Genomic DNA, 23,867 nt, shown 5'->3' on the forward strand with positions numbered 1-23,867 from the left:
TAAATATTAAGACTTACCTCCGAGCTTGTTCAGATTTTTAACATCCTCCGTAGAACATTTGTTCCATTGTTCTCGTATCTCTACGGGATTCGATATCCTCTGGTAGCTTGGTTTGATTTTCACTCTTTCAAGAACTTGCATTGATCATATCGTTAGACAACACGGAATGAAATATTGGCAACAGTGTATGCTAAATCTGCACCACGGAGTTTATTGCGACGAAGCGCCACTTCAAAAGTTTTAATGATAGGCACTACTCTCTGAAGGTACGAAATGTTTTTATTTTTTCACATAGTATTTAAGATGCTTGCAGGAAGAACATGTGATCTTTGTTTCACCACGAAATCTTCCATACTAATCATAAAAGAAAGAAAATGCACCGGTATTAACAAAACTACCACTTCAGCGCCATCTGTACGCAGCAGTTTGAACATGACGGAGACCTTATATTTTCTGTTATTTATTTAAATCCCTTTAATCGTAACAAAATTATAAGATTCACATGTTCTAGTGAATAAAACAATCTTTTATATCGGAAAATTTCTTCCTTACCGAATCTATATTAGTTGTACGGTTACCCTTAGAAATTTGGGTCTATGCTTTAGCATGGCTTTAGAACCCCCGTAAGGAATGAAACTATGATGGTTCGAAGCAGGCATTGTTCTCTGCTTATTGACGTCATCATTTCAATTCATTTTCATCACAATGTGTAATACAGACCGAATTAAAATGGTGGTGGACAATTCGCCTACTGTTTTTTACGCCGTTGCGTGTACCGTCGTCGACTTGTAATCAAGGGATCCCGGGTTCGAAACCCGGCGGAAACATATACCGGGTGGTCCAAAAGTCCCGGAACAAGTCACATATCATGAGAAATACATATCGCCATATCTCCGTTCCTAATTGAGCTAGGAGGATGGTTGATAGCTCGTTGGACTCGGAATGAAGTCCTCTTTCCGATTCTACAATACAAAATTGGAGTTTCCATTTAAAATTTCAAAGTTGCCCCCCGCCCCATCACCAGGGGGCGGGGATAGGGAATCAAGTGTGATATCGTTGAATAGCTTTTTTTCACTTATTCAACACGTATTTTTTCGTTTTCCGAAACTATGTGTATTTCTCATGGTATGTAACCGTTCCGGGACTTTTGGACCACCCGGTATATAGTGGTTCGGATCCCACTTTAAACTGTAGGTCCAGTAGCGTTACATAAAGTGGACTTCCAACTCCAACTCAATCAAAAAAAGTATTCGCTGTCTATTCGAGGATGAGAGTTCTGGATGCCGTACAGTTTAACCATGGACGAGATGAAAGTAATCCTAAGATGGAAACACTGTTATATAAACTGGTAACTCGGCGGCCCAGGTTCGAGTCCTGCCTTGGGCATAGGTGTTCCTTTGTGAGAGTTCATTCATTCTCACCTTGCGACTGCTCAAAGGTGGACGAAGAACCATCCTTTCAGTAAAGCGAGAAACAAACTGTGAATGTTCGATTGTAATTATATAGCTGCGGAGTTTTTCAAACGGTGAAAATATTAAATTTTAAATTAAATTAATTACAATTTTGAATAAAAATGTAAATATTTGTAATATTGGCCAGTTTGCCATTAGTGAAAAACATTCATAATCAGATAGTTACTATTATTACAGATATTTATATTTTACTGTCCTCGGAATACGAACATTTTTAAGCCCTTCCATTTATATTACAGGTATTACAATTTCGAATTAACATTATTCAGCATTTCAGTGTACATGTCGACGTGCACTAATTATTTTTACAATTACATTATTTTTCATTATGCAAATTTAAATATTTCCGAATTGTAAAAATTCAATGTTTGTTTTTACTTGATATTTATTAGATATGAATAAAATCAAATTATTGTTCATGAAGAGTATAAGATTATTCATTATGCCTGTGGACCGCCTCGAAACTATAACTTATATTTTCGAAATTATTACATGTATTATAGTGATATGTTCAAATGTTGATGCTATTATTCAGTTAATGCAAAATGTTCATTAACCCAATGGATCCGTTAATCCCCCTTATTGACACGAGACAGAGACTCAATATTATCCCTAGCCGAGCCGACGAATCTCGTCGCCGCGAGTCTAACTCGAACCACATTAATACCAATAAAAGGTATGCTTTAATCACTTCATCCATAAAATAGGTTTAGTACTAATAACTAAGAATGTTAAATACATATGTAGTAAATGAAGAGGTTTAATTGTTCCTTCATTACATTAATTTTTGTTTTTACTTCAACCTCTTCTATATGTTCATTGAGAAATTAAGACCTGAACGACGCCATTTTGATTAATGTCCCAAAGATGGCGGATCCACGAGCGGTATTGATTGGTTGAGCACGTCTTCCCAAACGTCCATGAAGTACGCCTTGGAAATATTCCTCAAAGCTTGATCGAATACCAGTGCTGCCTGGGACGAAATGGTATCGTCGGATATCCCAGTGACGTCAATGATCATCTCCCTGAAATAAACGAATAAGATAATGTTATCCAGAACACACAACTGGGAGAATATACTCTGTCTATGGAGCAAGTGATAGTGCGGGGGCAAATATTGCAAAAGGTACGGCAATTGACCCCACCAAGCTCCCCTTAATCGTCGCCACTGGTTGTGTGTGTCAGACGGAAGTCCGCCATATTTTTCACCGCCATATTGAATTCAGCTATTTCTTTTTTAAATGGGCCTCTGTTTAACACACACAATTATGGTTCTCCTTGGGCCTAACCTGTTTCTATCATAACCTATGGTACCAGCCAGCATAAATCCTTTACACTTTATAAGGGGTGTTAAGGACCTTTTGACTCAACCCTGTATTTGCAATTATCCTAGATGGAGAAATGCAACGTGAATCAGAGAGTGCACATACTACCTAATTTTTAAATGTTAAGAATTAGACAGATTAAATTCGACCTCGATAGTCTATCGGTAGAACTGCTGGTTTGTAATCAAGGGTCCCTGGTTCGATTCCCGAAGGAGTCATATTTCATTAAGTAACTCGGATTCCACTATAAGCTGTAGGTCTCGTCCAGATTATTTTCTGTGCAAGTAAAGCAAAAACGTACTTTTGTATATTATGGAAACAGAATGCAGTGTTATACCTTTATAAACATATATATGTATATGACTGTAAAATGTGCCATTGGTAAAATTTTACCATAGTAAAGTATTAAGTAAATACGTTTTAGCCTGTATTTGTTAGTTCCCAATTAATTGAAACCAAAATCTCTAGCCCCCCTGCTTATTTTAGGCTTAGCAATTATTTTTCGTGAATTGTCGATGCATCGAGTGTGGGTAGACGAACCCCATATTCTACTGGGTCTGGTGCGGGGCTCATCCAGCTGCCTAGTCACTAAGAGCTTTAAACACGACGCTCCTACATACTATTCCGCTTACTAAATAGTTTCGATGTTATGTTAGAAGGGCAAGGTTTAGAGATCTCCGAGATTAGTTTTAGTGACTGTTAACAGCTGGTTGTGATCCGCGCAATTCTCTTACTTTTGATTCTCTTAATCTACCAAACGTTATACTCATTTCATCCATTTTATGCCTAGAGACAGCTCATACAACTAAGGATAGGATTAAATTACGAATTACTTCGTTTACCATTTTATTATCCAAAGGCTTATTTAATATTTGAAGGGCAGTTTTAAATAACATGTTGCATAGAATGCATGCACAACTTTAAATGTTAAAGAAAGTCAATAACTTTTCATAAGAATGTTATTTCATAAAAAGTATTTCCTGCGAAAAGCGTTCAGATTTTTCGACACGGTCAAAGTAATCGTGATTTGTAAAAACAAGGAACACTGCCATCTATTTTTCATCAGTAGAACTAGAACAGCGTCCGGGTTTTATATATAGCAGGAGACTCGAAATTAGGTGGAGGGAAGAGAGAATGTAAGATAAAGATAATAGAAAGAAAGAGAGAAAATAAAATAACGATAATGAAATAAGTTAAAGGCGAAAGAAGAAGAATACCACCGAAGGAAAAAAACAACTCAAAATACAAATTCCCTGTTGACGCTTGGGGGGCGGGCTAATCTAGATAAAAATAATTGTTTGTATATGGTTTATTACGAAAGTTAATAAAAACAGAATTATGTTATTAGTAGACCCTGGATATTTATGTAATATCAAAGTACAAAATATGTATATAAATATGTAACAATAATTGATAAAATATGTACATAAATATGTATTATCAAAATGATATGTAGTTAAATATGTAGTATCAAAGAATATGTAATATTAATAATAATCGAGTATCCAAGCAATTTCAAGAATTCTGAAGATATTCATTTTATTTGAACATGTTCAACATAATTTTAAGGAGCATATTTCGATAAATAACAGTTCCCGTATTTTGTTTTTGTCTTGAGCCTGTCTTTCAACTTGGCAGTCAATTTTAGGTGACCTTAAGCACTATGCATATCATTGATTAGAAAATATGACGTCACTTGAGCTACAAATTTTCTTCATCCTGTTTCAGAGATCGAAAATACAGGAAATAGGATAGGAAAAATATACCGAAATATGTTGTTTTATGTAAAGTAAATTAGAAAATATGTAAAACTATGTAATATCCTGGCAAATATGTAAAAATATGTTACATAAAACTTATGCAAGATCATGTCAGTTATATAATTCGCTGACATTTTTCTGTTCAAGGTATGTATCTGGAAAGGAATTGAATATGTAATTACATTCAAATCCGGTCTTTAATAATTAAATATGATATACAGGGTGTTTCTAAAGGTCGTTTACAACACTTGGGAGGTGATTCCTCACACGAAAACAAGCAAAAAGTCTAAGTTCCATTTTTACGACTGAGGCTTCGTTTCCGAGATAGGAGCCTCGCAAAAGGTGACAAAGTGAACGTCACACCTGACTGGGACGAATACTATAACAGATAGAGAGGCGGTTCCAAGGGAATCATAAAGGAATCGTATGTGCTCAGTCCGGAAGTCACTACGAAAAGTTCACTGCACGCATGCGCAATGGAGTCCTCAAAGGAATTGGGGATTTGCAGCAAGAAGAATGCATGGAAAAGGTATGTAACGCAGCAAGAAGCACCGTGACAATGAGAAATGCGTTAAAGACAACACACCCCGAACTCAAACATCAAAACATGAGCACGGAACACAAAATCCAAAAAGTTGAGCACGGTTACATACCCCAGTTACACGCGAGGAATGAACGAATCATGTCATGTGGCATACGAGAGACACATTACTACACCAGGAGGAGGGAAAGAAAAACACAATATCAGATGATTACGACAACGTGTATTTTTACACGCGACTACTACGTAATATCCCCCCCACACACACATACAACAAACAACAAATGCTACAATGTCTTACGGACAGACAGTGTGTGTCACTGTACAACAATTGAAGATGTCACTTTCACCACACAAAGGGGGTGGGAAGCAATACCAAGAGTGTTCTCACTGGGATTTGCCGAGGGCGATAATCACGGACTGTTTTAAAAATGTCTGCCGTTCACGTCTACGCAGAGATGACAGCGACGAATCAAGTATTGTCGACTACGAGCAAACAAGTCAGGTGTATCTGCTACCGTCGCGGCGGCGACGTTGATGCGAGCAACGAGGTCTTCAGCTGATGTGACAGGTGTGTCTTATACGAGGGTTTTCATTTCTCCCCAGAAGAAAAAATCTAGAGGGTTGAGACCTGGCGACCTCGGTGGCCAAAGCACAGGCTCATCCCTATCAATGAACCTACTGCGAAACTCGTCATGCAGAAAATGTCGTACATTACGATCGAAATGAGCTGGTGCCCCATCGTGTTGGTATCACATTTCTTGTCGCAGTGCCAAAGGTATGGTCTCCCAACAGTTCAGGCAGAACCTCACTAAGAAATGCATGATACGTGCAACCATTCAGGCGAACAGGGAGAATGTATGATCCAATTAAATGATCATGTACTATCTCGCACCACACATTCACTGAAAACCTGTGACGTTGATGGGCCACAAAAAGTGCATGTGGGTTGTCAAAGTCCCACACATGACTGTTTCTACTATTGAAGACATCCATCCTGGTGAAAATGGCTTCATCTGTCCACAATACCTTTGCCCTGAAGTGAGGGTTTGTGTCCAGCTGATGCAACAACCATTGGCAAAATTCCATACGAGGGCGAAAGTCACGAGGTAACAGTTCTTGTACTTTCAGCAGTTTAAAAGGGTACATTCCTTCCTCTGACAACACTCGCCAAACATTTACATGAGACGTGTTTCGTGCCCGAGCGGGCACGCGCGTACTGGTGCCAGGATGTTCTGCGACCACTGTTAACACATCTTCTGCAAACTGATGTGTGCGTACACTTCGGGGTCTTCCAACTTCTTGCCGCGGTAGAGACACTGACCCTGTTTCACGCAGTCGACTGTCCACTACCTGAAAGAAGGCGTGAGACGGTAAACGTCTATGTGGAAAGCGTTCTCCATAAAGACGCCTTGCCTCATGACTATTACCACGTGCCTCCCCATACATGAGATGCATGTCTGCTAACTGCTGGGTCGTATACGCAGCCATCTGTGTAATAGGGAGCTGAAACTGCAAAGTATCGTTTTTGTTTAACACTGACAGACTTCACAAATTGGCCGTATCACCGTACGAACACCACAGACAATTGTTGCGATATTTGACTTCCCCACTCCACCACGTCAACTTCTTCCAATACAACATACTAGTACTCTTCAATGCGTATGGCAACCTAGAGCGAACTGCTGATCATATCCCAGCACCTGCAACACGACTGGGACGACTGCCGGAGAGAACCAACCCTTCGAGCTCCTCTCGCGGGTACAGCAGTCATGAAGGTCAAACGTAGACTACGAGAGGCAGACTTGCCTGCGCAACGCTTTCAAAACTGGTCTCTTTTAAGTCGCAGTGATCGCTTGCGAACACTCTTGGGTGTGGTGAAAGTGACATCTTCAGTTGGTGTACAGTGACACGCACAGTCTGTGTGTAAGACATTGTAGCATTTGTTGTTGTTGTGTGTGTGTGTGGGGGGGGAATTACGTAGTTGTCGCGTGTAAAAATACACGTTGTCGTAATCGTCTAATATTGTGTTTTTCTTTCCCTCCTCCTGGTGTAGTAATGTGTCTCTCGTATGCCACATGACATGATTCGTTCATTCCTCGCGTGTAACTGGGGTATGTAACCGTGCTCAACTTTTTGGATTTTGTGTTCCGTGCTCATGTTTTGATGTTTGAGTTCGGGGTGTGTTGTCTTTAACGCATTTCTCATTGTCACGGTGCTTCTTGCTGCGTTACATACCTTTTCCATGCATTCTTCTTGCTGCAAATCCCCAATTCCTTTGAGGACTCCATTGCGCATGCGTGCAGTGAACTTTTCGTAGTGACTTCCGGACTGAGCACATACGATTCCTTTATGATTCCCTTGGAACCGCCTCTCTATCTGTTATAGTATTCGTCCCAGTTAGGTGTGACGTTCACTTTGTCACCTTTTGCGAGGCTCCTATCTCGGAAACGAAGCCTCAGTCGTAAAAATGGAACTTAGACTTTTTGCTTGTTTTCGTGTGAGGAATCACCTCCCAAGCGTTGTAAACGACCTTTAGAAACACCCTGTATAGTTAAAGTAACAGTTCGATATTGAACGCACCCAGTTTTGTAATTAAATATAGTGAACGTCGCACCAGGGATTCATCAGGATTGAAATGGATCAATAATTTTGAAACTTTTATGAGCCTCACAAAATCCAATTATGGTCAGTTTGGCTTTAAATTGATACTTGAATAAGCCTTCGTTCTCATCTTCGCGACTATTCTAAAGTGGCAGTGTTGCGAAGTTTAAAAAAAAGCACGTAGAGGTTAGGCATAGCTTGGTTGAATTCCGGTCATTTATGTATTTGCTAATATTTTTGCATTTTAAGAAATTTACGTCGATTTTGCGTCATTTTTGGCTATCGCGGCGATGAGGATGAGTGATGATTGGCTGAAAAATATGGCGGACATTCACAAAGAACACCCGTTGCTGGCCATCAAAGTTACGCAATGCTATAAAATTTAGGTATTTCCATAGCCATTTGGTTGGTTTGGTTCATACTTTTCTGGCACTTTTGGATAATCACGACGATGAGGGTGATTGATATCATGAAATGATACTATTTGAGACTTACTCGTCCTGATTGGCGGAGAAGTTGTCCAGGTGTGGTGGCTCCGGCTGTAGAGCGATGGAAAGGTTCCCTCCAGCGTGGTGGATGGTCGCCGTGGCTGTTCCATTGAACGTTTCTTCCTGGTCATCCAGAACGATTTCCACGACGTAGGTGGCCTGTTGGGAAGCAGTAAAGGCAATGTGAAACTACTTTTCCTACAAGTTGCACCGATGGCGCAGTGATAATGTCGTTGCCTTGTATTCAATGTTTCCAGCACATAGTGGTTCGGATCCTACTTTAAACTGTAGATCCAGTCCCGATTAGCCTAATTATACCGGGTGGTACAAAAGTCCCGGAACGGTCACATATCGTGAAAAATACACATCGAATCGGAAAACTAAAAAATACTTGTTTAATAAGTGAAAGAAAGGTATTCAATGATATCACACTTGATTCCCCATCCCCGCCCCCTGTGGGTGGGGCGGGGGGCAACTGTGAAATTTTAAATGGAACCCCCATGTTGTATTGTAGAATCGGAAAGAGGACTTCATTCCGAGTCCAACGAGCTATCAACCATCCTCCTAGCTCAATTAGGAACAGAGATATGGCGATTAAAAAAAATAAAATAATAAAAAAAATTGAAATTTCATAAAAAAAACCAAAAATTCAAAGGAACGCTCCTCCTCTAATTGAGCTAGCGTGAAAGCGATTGCAGAGTGGGAATCACACCGGATCACACCGGAATAAGTTTCCATTATCCGTTCCAGCCCCCTCTTACCAATGGAGTCGTTCAGTCAGCGCATGCGCAGAATGGTCGCGACTAATGAAGCTCTCAGACCCTGTATTTGTTTTATGTGAATTATTTCGCTAACAATAAGAAACATTTAAAACAATGTTACGTATTTGGTGATAATCTGATGTTCACAGTGTGACTTCCGCAATGGACAAAGCATTAAACTATATATGCTAACCACTGGCGGCGATTAGAGAAGGGTATTGGGGACACTTGCCCCACCCCTCACTTTTTGACACTTTTGCCCCCGCACTATGCTAAACCTTATCTACCAAGGGAAAGAAAACTGTCCTTGCCCCCACCCCCAGTTTTGGCACCTTCCTTCCACACTTTTGGAACTCAACCACCGCCACTGGTGTTAACTGATCAATTTTTGCAAGTTGAAAATGTAATGGTAAGATTTCTGTTACAATTAATACTGGCAGGGCTGTAAAATAATTATGTACTTGTCACTTACTTCTATCTCCCACCACTCAGTCTCTGCTGTCACGACGTCATTTTCCAAGATGGCGTCAGAAATCCTTCTAATCCCTGACCCTCCGATGCAAACGCCATCTTTGATTGTCATAGTCCCGCTGCGTTCCTTTGGAAAGATTCAACAGAAGAGGCTGTGTTAAATGAAGATGATAGGTTGAACATATTTAGTTTATGTAATAAATTCACGTATCAAGCAAAATAAGTGTCATTGGCAACAGTTAATCTATGTGGGCACATACAAGATATATTGTTTTCTTTGACGGTTCATAGCGTATATATATACTGGGTACATACACATATATAATATGTGTGTGTGTGTGTGTGTGTCTAAGTCTTGATCTCATGTTGACAAAGTCACATATAAGGTGCTATAGGGTGATTCAAAAGTGCCTTAATACCGCCTATAAAAAGTAAAGGAGTTAGGCTGGGTACAACTGATCATAATATAGGGTGTTCCGTATAGGACGCCAAATTAGAAAATTAAATAAAAATAGGGAAAATATCTTGAAAATAGTTATATTTCACATATATGTAAGCAGTAACATCTCCCATTTATATATGAAAGACAATGACAGGCATATGTCCACCCCTATTGAGTCTGCATGCATTTTTACGCTCCACAAAATTATTGATAACCCTCTCGCAGATGTCTGTCCCGATGCCTCCAATCACCCGTATGATTTCCGCCTTCAGTTCCAAAAGGGTTCGTGGTTTGTTGGCGTACACCTGTGATTTCACAAACCCCCATAAGAAGAAATCAAAGGGTGTAAGATGACACTCTACCTGCCAAAACATACACCACACAGTCGTTCTCAGCGGATGGATGGATTTCGCGCTCCTTCGAGGATCTTCGGAAGGAAACCACAACAAAAGAGTCAAAACAATTGAGGCTACATTAATCGGCATGACAACAGATGCCAACATTGGTAAGTACAGGTCTGCCAACCTCGAGAAACAAAACAATAACAATCGATTCAAATTCGGCGTCCTATAAGGAACACCTTTAGGGTCAGAGGGGATTTACATTGCTGTGTTCCAAGCGGACATCCGTCATATTGAATTCAACTCAAATTTTTTGCATAGGATGATGTGAAGTGATATATATATATATATATGCACAGGAACTTTACCTTTACCTGTATATATTGTATTCGTTTCTGTACCCCTGGGTAACTAAGTTTATTTTTTACATACGCATATACGAACCCTCTAATATGACAATGGCTGAGGGCCCCCTAAAGGCTTACATGTCTCCGCCCCCCCCCCCCACACTGCGGGGTTTTGCGGCTTGTAGATCCGGCACTGGTTTGAATAATGTACATCAGTGGTTCTTGGTCCTAGTGATACCGTAAAAGTGTATATGATTTGTACGGTAATGAATATATTCATATTAAGAATGAATAAAGAAATTATGCCTTAACCATAAAGAATAATAGTGGAGACACGTATTATTTTGGATCTCACTTTCAATTTTAGGTTCAGTGTCGATTAGCGTAACTGTGCAATCAAATGTCCTTAAAATAATACATAAAAAGTAATAGCTTGTATATACCATAGGCTTGCTGACAGATATAACCTTAGATTTGAATTAGTTGCCAACCACTTGATCTAATGAACCTCTCGCGACCTGATATAATTTATGCCAGGACGAGGCGGTTCAGAAACACTGAAATACAGGGTACCTAAAAAGTTCTGAAACCAATTGGGGAACTGATGAAGAGAACAACTCCTGAATGTGAAACGTTCCCCATTTATCCGCTATCAACACACATCCTCAAAAGTTTCATAGTTTCTTGAATTCTCCTCAAAATTTGAAGACCTAGATCAGCTGTTGAGGTGCATATCCTTTCCCGGAGACGGCTTTTCACCTAGGATTTCTGGTAAACTTTCCGTATCCGGAAAACGGATTTCTTAAAATTTACAGGAGAAATTACTTACCGAATGCAGTTTCTTTAGACTTGCGGAAGTTCGGGGAAGTGTTTTCTCGCATCGTTCATTGAAATTTGCCGGCAAATCATGTATTTTTCGATATAAATGTGTGACCGATGCACGAAAGCTGTTGCGTCCATTTCCCTCCAGCCGGATATTACCTGTGTGTGATGACGTAATCCCCGTCAGTGTTTCCAAAGACGTGTTTTTGTAACTGAAGAAGGTGCGTTTCCGCAAATGGTTTGTGGGGCTATGTACCAATGGTTCGTGGGGCTATGTGTCAATGGTTCGTGGGACTATCTGTCAATGGTTTGTGGGGCTATGCGAGAATGTTGTGTGGGGTTACGCATTTTTTTGTAAACCAATTTTTAACTATTCTAACCTAAACGTGACCAAACCTAACCTAACCTTACCGGAAATGGTTCGTGGGGCTATGTATGAATGGTTCGTGGGGCTATGCGTCAATGGTTTGTGGGGCTACGTATGTATTTTTGGGTGGAGTGGGTTGGAAACACTGCATGCCGACTACGGTAGTGAAACTGTGACCTCCATTTCGCGTATTACCGAAGGGAAAAAGAAACGAACAAAACTTACTCCATACGTCGAAAATATAGATTATTTCCGTGAAAAAGCAAAATACCACCTTTAGCAATGTTTCTTAATGCAGAATACTTAAGTACGAATATGGAAAGTGACATAAATAGCGAGTTTCAGGCGTTTTCCGGATACGGAAAATTTACCAGATCTAATTTTCCCATGTGGTTAAGTCCATGGAGTTGAAGTCAGGTGACCGTGCTGTCGTTTATCTCAACTCGGTCGTCTTTGGTTAAGTGTGATAGGTCACGTGTAATCTGAACAGTATCATCATTGTCTAGACGTTGTGGGCACCTTGTAGATGGAAACACTGTCCACGAAGACTAATTTAAGCCTGAAACGGAAGTTAGAGCTATGTTGCGAGAACTCTACCTGTGTTTTTAGTGGAAGAGTAGCGTTTGGAAGGTCCAGGGGATCCAGTTGTTGTTCCAGGATTAGTTCCAGCGCCTCGTGGAGGACTTGGTCCACGTAGCCGTTCAACGCGTCATCTTGGCAGAGCGCAAGGACGGGAAGAATGGCCAACAGCAAAACCTTCATTGTTTAGCTCCCAGATTGAAGTTCCTAGTGAAATTATAAAGTATATACGTTTTAGAAACCGCTATCAGAGGCATAACAGACTCTTAACTACTTTGTATCTTCAATTAAAAGATAAGATTAAGCTAACCCCCTGCAGATTGCAAAATGGACAATCTCGGTGATGTGATCAGCACCATGCTCCGGTCTTATTTCGTAATGCTTTCCATGGCAAAGTTAAGACTGTTTGAGCATTTTCTACTACTTAACCATGAACACATCTACAGTTTTTCATTGAAATATGGATACAAGGAATAAAATCATTTCGTCAAGGATATTCAACACAAGATAGTACAAAGTAATTTCATCAATGGGAAAAGTAAACACAAAAAAATATAAACCTATACTCTATCCCGGGAATCTCTGGAGCAAGGCCGCGCATGATGGTAGAGAAGGGGAGAAAGCGAGTGGATGGAGCGATGCAGTACACGCTCCTGCAAACGAGTGGTAGTTGCAGTCGTTTTGCCCTCTACGCAATCCCATTCCCTCTTTCGCGTTCACTAACAGAGCCCTGTCGAGTCACTACTTGCGCAGACACTTGTTTTCGTTCGCTCCCTCCAGAGATAACCGAGACAGACTGTAAGGAAAGACACACACACATGCACGTCTGTCTCATTTCGGAAACATTGGGGTAATATTGCAGTAGTGTCATAACTAGAGCCCGGATTTTTATGTAATATGAAAGTACAAAATATGTACATAAATATGTAACAATAATTCGTAAAATATGTACCTAAATATGTATTACGAAAAGGATATGTAGCTAAAGTATCATAGAATATGTAATATTAATAATAATAATCGAGTATCTAAGCAATTTCCAGAATTCTGCTAGATATTTATTTTATTTGAACATATTCAACATAATTTTAAACACATAAGTTATTCAAATTAAATTTTGTATGAAATTTATAAACTCAAGAAAGCACATCAAATTGCACATATTTAAGAAACATATTTGTCAACTATTAATTACTTTTCAAATCGCAAATTATTGTAGAATATGTAAATATGTACGAGAGCTCTTCGTAACTTTCGAAACAAACTGTAAAAACAAAGCGTCTACCGAAAGAACAATCGAATGAAATACATAGCTACTTTTGTACGTATTGCAAAAAGGAACATATTGTGTAACTCGCTACGTACAGGAAAGTACTTTCTTGTCCACCGATGCCAAGTTTTTACAGAGCATTTCCTGACATTCGCTACGAGACTCGGCGGCAAGCGGCCCTGCGTCAGCGCTTGTCTATCCCGGTGAACGGGGTCCGCGACAGTCACACGCTACAGTCTGTTTCTTTCGCTCTCCCTGCCTTCGCTCTTTTTCCCTTTCTGTTGAGGTTGCAGACTGACGCCAGTATAATACTCCCTCGGAAGTTGTGTTGTGTCGTGTCCGTGTGTTGAAGATTGTGGCTTAATATGGCACCACAAAAGTTTACATTACAACAAAGGATTTATCTTGTCGAGTGTTACTTCGGAAAGAGGAATTGTGCAGAAGTGCGACGACGTTTTGCAACGAAATTTCCTGGTGTTCCCGTTCCACATAGGGCCACTATATTAAACCTCGTAAAAAAGTTTAGAGTAACAGAGTCAGTTCTGAATAAAAGTGGAAAGAAAACCCCACGTGTACTTACTGAGGAAAAACTCGATGAGATAGGACAAAGGTTAGAACAGTCTCCTCGGAAATCTATCCGCCGCCTCTCACAAGAAACGGGTGTTTCAAAAACCACAGCATTTAGAGCCGCTAAAATTCTTACATTTAAGCCCTACAGAGTGACAATAATGCATGAATTACAGCCTAGAGATAATGCGAGTCGTGTGAATTTTTGTAACTGGGTTTAAAGAGAGTATTGTACGAGAAATCGGGAGAATTGCAGTAGACGAACTTGCAGGTGTAAATGCCAATTTCCTTCGGACATTCCAGAAATGTGTTGCAGCAGAGGGACATAATTTTCAACATCTTCTGTAGTCAAGGTTAGTACACAATATGAAAAATGTAATTTTAATAGCAGACTGTAGCGACTGTCGCGAACCCCGTTCACCGGGAAGACAAGCGCTGACGCCGGGCCGCTTGCCACCGAGTCTCGTAGCGAATGTCAGGGAATGCTTTGTATCTGCTTATCCTAAATCTGAAAGCGAAACGAAAATATGTGACCAGAAAGAGAAGGGTAGAGAAACTCCAGTAAATAACAGTTGCAGAATTATTTTTTCTTCTTCATCCTCTCTTTCGACTTGGCGGTCAATTTTAGGTGACTGTAAGCACTATGCATCTCATTGATTAGGAAATATGACATCACATGAGATGCAAATTTTCTTCATCATGTTTCAGAGATGGAAAATACAGGAGCAAGGATGAAGATAGGAAAAAAATACCGAAATATGTTGTTTTATGTAAAATAAATTAGCAAATATGTAAAATATGTAATATCCTGGCAAATATGTAAAAATATGTTACATAAAACTTATGCAAAATAATGCCAGTTACATAATTCGTTGACATTTTCGTGTTCAAGGTATGTATCTAGAAAGGAATAGAATATGTAATTACATACAAATACTAGCTCTAGTCAACAAACGATTGACTGATTTCAGTGTCTTTTTTTGCAGTTGTTTTAAATTAGATTGACATTCATGACTTATTCCTTGAAGTAAACTTATTTTAGGAAATATCTTATTCGACTCTAAGAAATAGATATTGTGAACGCATTTCGAATTTCGAGGGACAGTTTGCTCCACAGACGGGCAGTGGACACCGTGAAGGAGTTTGTGTAGAAGTCTGAGCTGTGAAGGTGAATTGACAGCTGAGATATATCTTGCGATCTGGTGTTGAGGTTATGGCAGTCAGAAATCTGCTTGATAGATAAGCGGATTCTTTTAAAGCCATTGTTTAGTAGAGTATGGTAAGCTTAGTCAAAGACTTGGACTACCTCACGATGACACGTGGTTCTAGGTTATGGAGGAAGGGAGAAGACTAGGCTCGCCTAAACCCTCGGTATAAGTGGTTAGACACATCCATTTTGCTCGCTCTTGGCTTATTCAAGGAAGCCACGTTGTCATCCCAACGACAGCCAGGTTGCCAACTTCTGAGAATTCAAGTTGCCAACTTCTGAGAATTCAAGTTGTCAACTTCTGAGAATTCAGGTTCCCAACTTCTGAGAATTCAGGTTGCCAACTTCTGAGAATTCAGGTTGCCAACTTCTGAGAATTCAGGTTGTCAACTTCTGAGAATTCAGGTTGTCAACTTCTAAGAATTCAGGTTGCCAACTTCTGAGAATTCAGGTTGCCAACTTCTGAGAATTCAGGTTGTCAACTTCTGAGAATTCAGGTTGTCAACTTCTAAGAATTCAGGTTGCCAACTTCTGAGAATTCAGGTTGCCAACTTCTGAGAATTCAGGTTGTCAACTTCTGAGAATTCAGGTTGCCAACTTCTAAGAATTCAGGTTGCCAACTTCTGAGAATTCAGGTTGCCAACTTCTGAGAATTCAGGTTGCCAACTTCTGAGAATTCAGGTTGCCAACTTCTGAGAATTCAGGTTGTCAACTTCTGAGAATTCAGGTTGCCAACTTCTGAGAACTCAGGTTGCCAACTTCTGAGAATTCAGGTTGCAAACTTCTGAGAATTCAGGTTCCCACTTCTGAGAATTCAGGTTACCAACTTCTGAGAATTCAGGTTACCAACTTCTGAGAATTCAGGTTACCAACTTCTGAGAATTCAGGTTACCAACTTCTGAGAATTCAGGTTGCCAACTTCTGAGAATTCAGGTTACCAACTTCTGAGAATTCAGGTTACCAACTTCTGAGAATTCAGGTTGCCAACTTCTGAGAATTCAGGTTGCCAACTTCTGAGAATTCAGGTTGCCAACTTCTGAGAATTCAGGTTGCCAACTTCTGAGAATTCAGGTTACCAACTTCTGAGAATTCAGGTTGCCAACTTCTGAGAATTCAGGTTGCCAACTTCTGAGAATTCAGGTTGCCAACTTCTGAGAATTCAGGTTCCCAACTTCTGAGAATTCAGGTTGCCAACTTCTGAGAATTCAGGTTGCCAACTTCTGAGAATTCAGGTTACCAACTTCTGAGAATTCAGGTTGCCAACTTCTGAGAATTCAGGTTGCCAACTTCTGAGAATTCAGGTTGCCAACTTCTGAGAACTCAGGTTGCCAACTTCTGAGAACTCAGGTTGCCAACTTCTGAGAATTCAGGTTGCCAACTTCTGAGAACTCAGGTTGCCAACTTCTGAGAATTCAGGTTGCCAACTTCTGAGAACTCAGGTTGCCAACTTCTGAGAATTCAGGTTCCCAACTTCTGAGAATTCAGGTTGCCAACTTCTGAGAATTCAGGTTGCCAACTTCTGAGAATTCAGGTTGCCAACTTCTGAGAACTCAGGTTGCCAACTTCTGAGAATTCAGGTTGCCAACTTCTGAGAATTCAGGTTGCCAACTTCTGAGAATTCAGGTTGCCAACTTCTGAGAATTCAGGTTGCCAACTTCTGAGAACTCAGGTTGCCAACTTCTGAGAACTCAGGTTGCCAACTTCTGAGAATTCAGGTTGCCAACTTCTGAGAATTCAGGTTGCCAACTTCTGAGAATTCAGGTTCCCAACGTCTGAGAATTCAGGTTGCCAACTTCTGAGAATTCAGGTTGCCAACTTCTGAGAATTCAGGTTGCCAACTTCTGAGAATTCAGGTTGCCAACTTCTGAGAATTCAGGTTGCCAACTTCTGAGAATTCAGGTTGCCAACTTCTGAGAATTCAGGTTGCCAACTTCTGAGAATTCAGGTTGCCAACTTCTGAGAATTCAGGTTGCCAACTTCTGAGAACTCAGGTTGCCAACTTCTGAGAACTCAGGTTGCCAACTTCTGAGAATTCAGGTTGCCAACTTCTGAGAATTCAGGTTGCCAACTTCTGAGAATTCAGGTTGCCAACTTCTGAGAATTCAGGTTGCCAACTTCTGAGAATTCAGGTTGCCAACTTCTGAGAATTCAGGTTGCCAACTTCTGAGAATTCAGGTTGCCAACTTCTGAGAATTCAGGTTGCCAACTTCTGAGAACTCAGGTTGCCAACTTCTGAGAACTCAGGTTGCCAACTTCTGAGAATTCAGGTTGCCAACTTCTGAGAATTCAGGTTGCCAACTTCTGAGAATTCAGGTTGCCAACTTCTGAGAATTCAGGTTGCCAACTTCTGAGAATTCAGGTTGCCAACTTCTGAGAATTCAGGTTGCCAACTTCTGAGAATTCAGGTTGCCAACTTCTGAGAATTCAGGTTGCCAACTTCTGAGAACTCAGGTTGCCAACTTCTGAGAATTCAGGTTGCCAACTTCTGAGAACTCAGGTTGCCAACTTCTGAGAATTCAGGTTGCCAACTTCTGAGAATTCAGGTTGCCAACTTCTGAGAATTCAGGTTGCCAACTTCTGAGAACTCAGGTTGCCAACTTCTGAGAATTCAGGTTGCCAACTTCTGAGAACTCAGGTTGCCAACTTCTGAGAATTCAGGTTGCCAACTTCTGAGAACTCAGGTTGCCAACTTCTGAGAACTCAGGTTGCCAACTTCTGAGAATTCAGGTTGCCAACTTCTGAGAACTCAGGTTGCCAACTTCTGAGAATTCAGGTTGCCAACTTCTGAGAATTCAGGTTGCCAACTTCTGAGAATTCAGGTTGCCAACTTCTGAGCATTCAGGTTGCCAACTTCTGAGCATTCAGGTTGCCAACTTGTAAGAAATCAGGTTGCCAACTTCAGAATCGCCCATTATCTATCGTCTTATTGAAATGAGCAAGTTTATTCACAGGTGAAGGGCTCGGGTGTAAAACATGGTAAGTTACATCTTGGCCATTTCTGAGTTCATTAAGAAACAAAGGTTATTAGAAGATGTACTGTAGATAAATTCATATCTTGTGATTTCCAATTTCAGAAGGCTTCACTGACAAGGGAGGTTATCTAAGTGACATTTGAGCGGGTATTGCCCGCTAAAACAGTTTTTTTTTTTAGCTGAAACACAAAAACACGTACTTCTTCCTTTGGGCCCCTCTATACAACTGCAAAGTTTCATGGAACTCGGAGGGGGACACTTAGATAACCTCCCTTGTGAGTCCAATGCAAATTGTATGACATGGCAATTTCACTCGAAGATTGAAGGATTGCACATTTTACTTTATAACTCAAAAATAACCAAAATGTCACTTACCATGTTTTACACCCGAGCCCTTGAATTAGTTATCGTTTTTTCTTCTGTATTTTACTCTATGCTTCAAGCTTCGCAGAGAGATAGCCTAGAATATAAACTGCTGATGGAAAGATTATGTACACTTTTGTTCAGATAAAGTGGCACATTCTTCAACTGTTCAACCCTATAAAGTGTGCCACTTTATGTGAACAGGACTGTACATTTCCTCGATCGGTCAGTTTAAGTAAGTTTAATTGATCATAGAAAAGGAGATAGGTGATCTCTGTATTTGCAGTGGAATATAAACCAGACGCAGTCCTTTTGGTCTTTCTGCAGACTTTCGTAGATCATCTAATAGATCAGAGTAGACTGAGGTACAGTAGTCAAGGTGCGGGATGAGCGCTTGGACGAGCTTGGTCGGTAGAAAATGTTTAAACTCGCTAAGTTGACATGCTCAGACCAGGAGAGGTTCTGATCCAATACACCCAGGTACCCAATTTCTTAGTGCCTGCGTGAACCCCAGAGCCATTCCGTGCAGGGACATTACTGGACAGATTCCCTCCTGAAATTACCAGCCGGGGAATCGAACCTTAGCCCAATTCGTAAATACAATCTACGACACTCTGTACACAGACACAACACAAAATTCAGTTATGGGTTTACACACTATCAACCAGCCTAAGCCAAGTACAATATGAGTACTTACAAACACATAAGAATTAAACTGTTCAATATCTTACCAGAGAGACCTCACTATGCACCCCTTGAAAAAATTTAGAAGGGTGCTACAAGACTAGGTAAGGGACAAGATTCTGTACAAAATGATGAATTCATCCTTGACTTAAAAGATGATTTAAATTTCTAGTATTCTTAATATGTAATTCTATCTTCTCCATACCTACCACTCCAGAGCCATCTGTATCCTACTCTAAGCAACGGATTGCGCTGAAACTTGGTACAAAGGCTTTGGAGACCATGGGTAAACGTTTGGTGGTGAACATTATAGTTCAAATTTTCACCACTAGGTTGAATTGTGGCGCTGAATTAACACAAACCAGTAATTTGAGTTTTTATCGGTATAGCAGTGTTCAATGTATGCCATGTCAATGTGAATGACCTTTTGGAAGCGTAAGGCCCGCCTTACACGAAAGCATTTCCCTTAGCACTTACCATAATGCTACCATGTAAAGTGAAAAAACTTAAGGAATTTCAGATGCCATAACATATTTCATGGCATTTCTTAAGGATAGAATCTCTAGGTCACGAGTGTAGATGTAATGGCGGCCGCGTGAGATGTAAACAATGTATCACTTCACATTTTTAAAACACGATAACTATTCAACCCAGAGGAATGTTTCCTATTAAATGGTTTTAGGTCCAAATCAATGGCGGCGCTTAAATACATGCTTTATAATATTGACAGTACACATATGGAATAATATTTTAGTTGTTTCAATTGTAAACAACTTGCATTCAGCATAGATGGTATAACTCGACGTGCCTTTCGTGCTGTATAAATTATACATTGTAGTCGCAAATGCTAACCGAAATGTTCCATGAAATGCTTCCGTGTAAAGTACTATCTTCTATAAGATTTTTGGAAGCATTTTTATTTATGCTACGAAAATGTTAAAGGGATTGCTTTCGTCTAAAGCAGGTCTAAGGCAGTGTGGTCAATGGCGGATGATGTTCACCGTGCATGAGATTTCAGCGCCACATTTTGACCTGGTGGTGAAAATTTGAATTTTCTTTTTTGTTCCCCGTGCCCTTCGTAGCCTCTATACCAAGTTTTAGCGCAATCCGTTGCTTCGAACGGCCTCCAGAGGGCTCTGAGAAGGACAACTTTAATACTGACAACCCGTAGCTCTGTATGTTTCAGCCATTCTTGTATCATGTTTTGTCTATGTAGAGTCCAGCGCAGATAATTCTGCCGTGCGATGCGCGAAACAACTAAAGAAGCAGTGTTGCTAATGGAGCAGATAGAAAAATCGCTGCAGTGCGCCGATGCACAGCTGTTACGTACAACAATAAAATTAGATAATTCAGGTCTATCTAACGATGAGTTTTAAACGTCATGCATTATACCAGGACTAGGATTAATATGTACTAACAAGTGGCTTTGTATGTAGCTACATACATATGAACTAAAAATTCGCAAAATATGAACTAACACATAAGTAAAATTACCAAAAATGCTGCAAAGAAGACTTCTTCATACGATTCCTTATTTGAGTGATTTCAAACAAAATAAAAAAATATATATATTATTTTTCATTGCATTAATGCACTGGTGGCGTTCTAACTTTTCACTCCCAAAACCCGTATACACTGGTATGGAACTGCAACGGCAGATAATAACATGCCAACGTGTTAAACCGCTACAATTGCACCATAACACTCCTCCTGAAGCAATATTATTATTTCCTCTCTGAGATCGGCGACAGTCGGTTGCCTTTGTTGTACATTTACAAAGGATGCCGGCTTCCACAACAATAACAAGTACATATACTGCCACTAGACGATAAGCTGCGCGGCTTTTTCTTTTGTTATGAACCAGGGCCGGCGCTAGTCATTTTGCCTCCCTGGGAGGTGGCGGCAGATGCCGCTCTATTTCGACCCCCCCCCCCGGTCATTACGCAGCAACGGAAAATTGAAAATCAATATATTCCTAACTAAAACATCAAAATATAAAATAAATAATGAGACTTCTTATGCTATTTCAATACTATTCAGCGCAAAAGAATATCTCGCTCGATCACAGTTTTCAATAGGCTTATTTTTTTCTTCTCTTCAAATTTTGCCGCTCTGGGCGATGGGACGGTTCGCCCTCCCCTTCCGCCGGCCCTGCTATGAACTTGGTCACCCATCAAAGCATGGCAATTTTAACACAGAAAACAATATATATCGCATTAAGCAGCAAAAATGACAGCCTCCTCTATGCAATATCTACAAGAACACGTGCCGGAGCCAGAGTTGAAATGATGTTGGAGCCACATAATTTATTTATTTTGAATAATTCCAAAATTATGAAATATGAACAATTTGTTGCTGCTGTTCGCTGCTCTCTTGCCAAAATGCTTTATTGGGATGCTAACACCATGACTGGCTTCCTCCTTCATGAACTCGTGCACGTTGCTTAGAATTTCCCGAGCTTGGCTATGCAAGGTTTTTGATTTCAACTTCGACAGAACTGGAGGCATTATGGAATTTAACGTTCATTAGCAAACACACAATTTTACATACACACACGCAATACACGCACACAACGTCAAACCGGTCAAATACTTAGTATAAAATAAAAATATGGTGCTTCCAATCCAACAAAACTCACCGCCACTTTACCTGCCTTTTCCCCTTCCGTGACAGAAATAGTGCTTCATTATTACAGTTGGCAACACTAGTTACTAGCTAGCCAATGAACATGCACTGCATAAAAGAAGCAAGCACTACGCCGTGCTATATTGCCACATTAGCGTCCCTACCGAACGGTGGGAACCGCGAGCTGGAGCACTATTCAATTGTTTTCAATGATGTTTGCGCGAGTGTGTCCAGGAATGGAATGACAATGTGGCAACAATAGCGAAGGTTTTCGAGCAGGGTAGAACACATGATGCTAAGAGAGAGGGAGACGAAACGAAAATTCGTTTCTACGCAACGGCAAATTTACGTGTGTGGCACTCTACTGATGACAACATCTATTCCTTATTGTAAAACTTAATCATGAAAACACATTGATATATTGAAAAAATACACAAGAAACGTGTTGGCCAGGTACGGATTACTCTTTACGGTACAAACACTGACCTCTCTTGTTGACCAACGCTGGTTCCGAGACCACAACAGGCTGCACAGAAGAATGGACGTGTTGGAACAATTCGGGGTCTGTTTTCTAGACAGTATCTCGGTATTTCTCAAAGTCACTTATCTCTACAAGATGGCGGAGTACTTGTAACGAATCCTGTTTGTGGGGAAGGCACATGGGCGGGTTGTTACGTAAGAAGTGATGAAACGAAGGTCAATTACTGTTTATAAGCTCCATTATCTGCTGATTGAAGGAGTTATTGTTCTAATTGGATTTTTGTCGAGGTACATCGGCCAGGTAGATAAACCTTGTTGAACTTGCCGAAGTGATTTCCAAGTTTTAAACTCAGGGACAGCTGAATATTGAAGTTTTAAGTTTAGTTTAGGCACAGATACGCTATTTGGGACCGGACCTACAGTTCAAAGTGAAATCCGAATTGCCGATTTCTTTACAGTCTAAAACTTCTTCTCTAATTTCCTTGTATGTATTTTTAATTTCGGTCCATTTGTCATTTATTTATTGTCTCCAGTGGAATTCCCTCTTGCTCCTCTAACACATTTCCTAATACTGAAAATCTATTATTTACTTCTAGAATGAATCGATTTTTTATTTCCTTTGTTTTTAACTTATCAATGTTGAACTTCTTGGTGGCTACTCACCGGGAATTCCTTGAATTCCGGGAATTATGCATGAATTATTGTCTCTGGGAATGTTGTAAATAGCCAATTAAGATAATTAAGAATATGCTCGTATATGAAACAATTAGGAAAGTTAATAAGTGAGCAAATGAATTCAGAAATGTATCTCCTTTTTGATCCTAGTGATCAAAATTTGATTTAATACCTCTGACGAGGAGAAAGTCATCAGCTTTTGTGTTTGTCCGTCCCTCGGTGGCGCTGTGTTCAATTAGAAACCCCGAAGCACTTATGGTTGCGCTCCTTATTAGACGCACTGGGCCATAGGCAGCGCTTGCTGTTAGCGATCCTGGACTATTCCCCTTTTGGTCGTTACATAGGAGGTGGCGCTACTGTCAGTTTAGTCGCCCCTAATCTTTCTATAAGTATATAGCTTGTGTTGCTGTATAATGCCAAAGAAGCGAGGAAAGCGAGCATATATATGTAATAAATGAGATTACGCTTTAAAAGAAAAAAAATAAATAAGAAGAAAAAGAAGAAGCCTTTCCCAAAATAGAAGAAAAGAAGTAGAAGCCTTTTCCCAAATCAAAGATAGGAAGGAAGAAGAAGCCTTTTCCAAAAATTAGGAGAAGAAAAGAACAAGAAGCCTTTCTTATTGGGAAGGATAATCCATTTCTACATGGTGGTTCATATGTCTTGTTACCCCCCCCCCCCCCGAATCAATATCTTGTTATCTCTAA

At 40.2% G+C, this 23,867-nt stretch overlaps 1 protein-coding gene across 1 annotated transcript; it reads right to left on the minus strand.

The window, feature by feature from the left end:
- Window positions 1-2,236: 2,236 nt before the first annotated feature.
- On the minus strand, window positions 2,237-22,626 carry LOC145994421 (uncharacterized). The gene is made up of 5 exons (XM_083130549.1): window positions 22,495-22,626; window positions 12,339-12,527; window positions 9,424-9,549; window positions 8,198-8,349; window positions 2,237-2,497 (listed from the first exon to the last, which is right to left on the minus strand). The coding sequence occupies exons 2-5, from the start codon at window positions 12,501-12,503 to the stop codon at window positions 2,326-2,328; spliced, it is 615 nt and encodes a 204-aa protein (XP_082986675.1). The 5' UTR covers window positions 12,504-12,527; window positions 22,495-22,626; the 3' UTR covers window positions 2,237-2,325.
- Window positions 22,627-23,867: the final 1,241 nt, after the last annotated feature.

The sequence above is a fragment of the Lepisma saccharinum genome, chromosome 10 (genome assembly GCF_977018435.1).
Source record: "Lepisma saccharinum chromosome 10, izLepSacc3.1, whole genome shotgun sequence".
In the NCBI taxonomy this organism is placed as follows: domain Eukaryota; kingdom Metazoa; phylum Arthropoda; class Insecta; order Zygentoma; family Lepismatidae; genus Lepisma; species Lepisma saccharinum.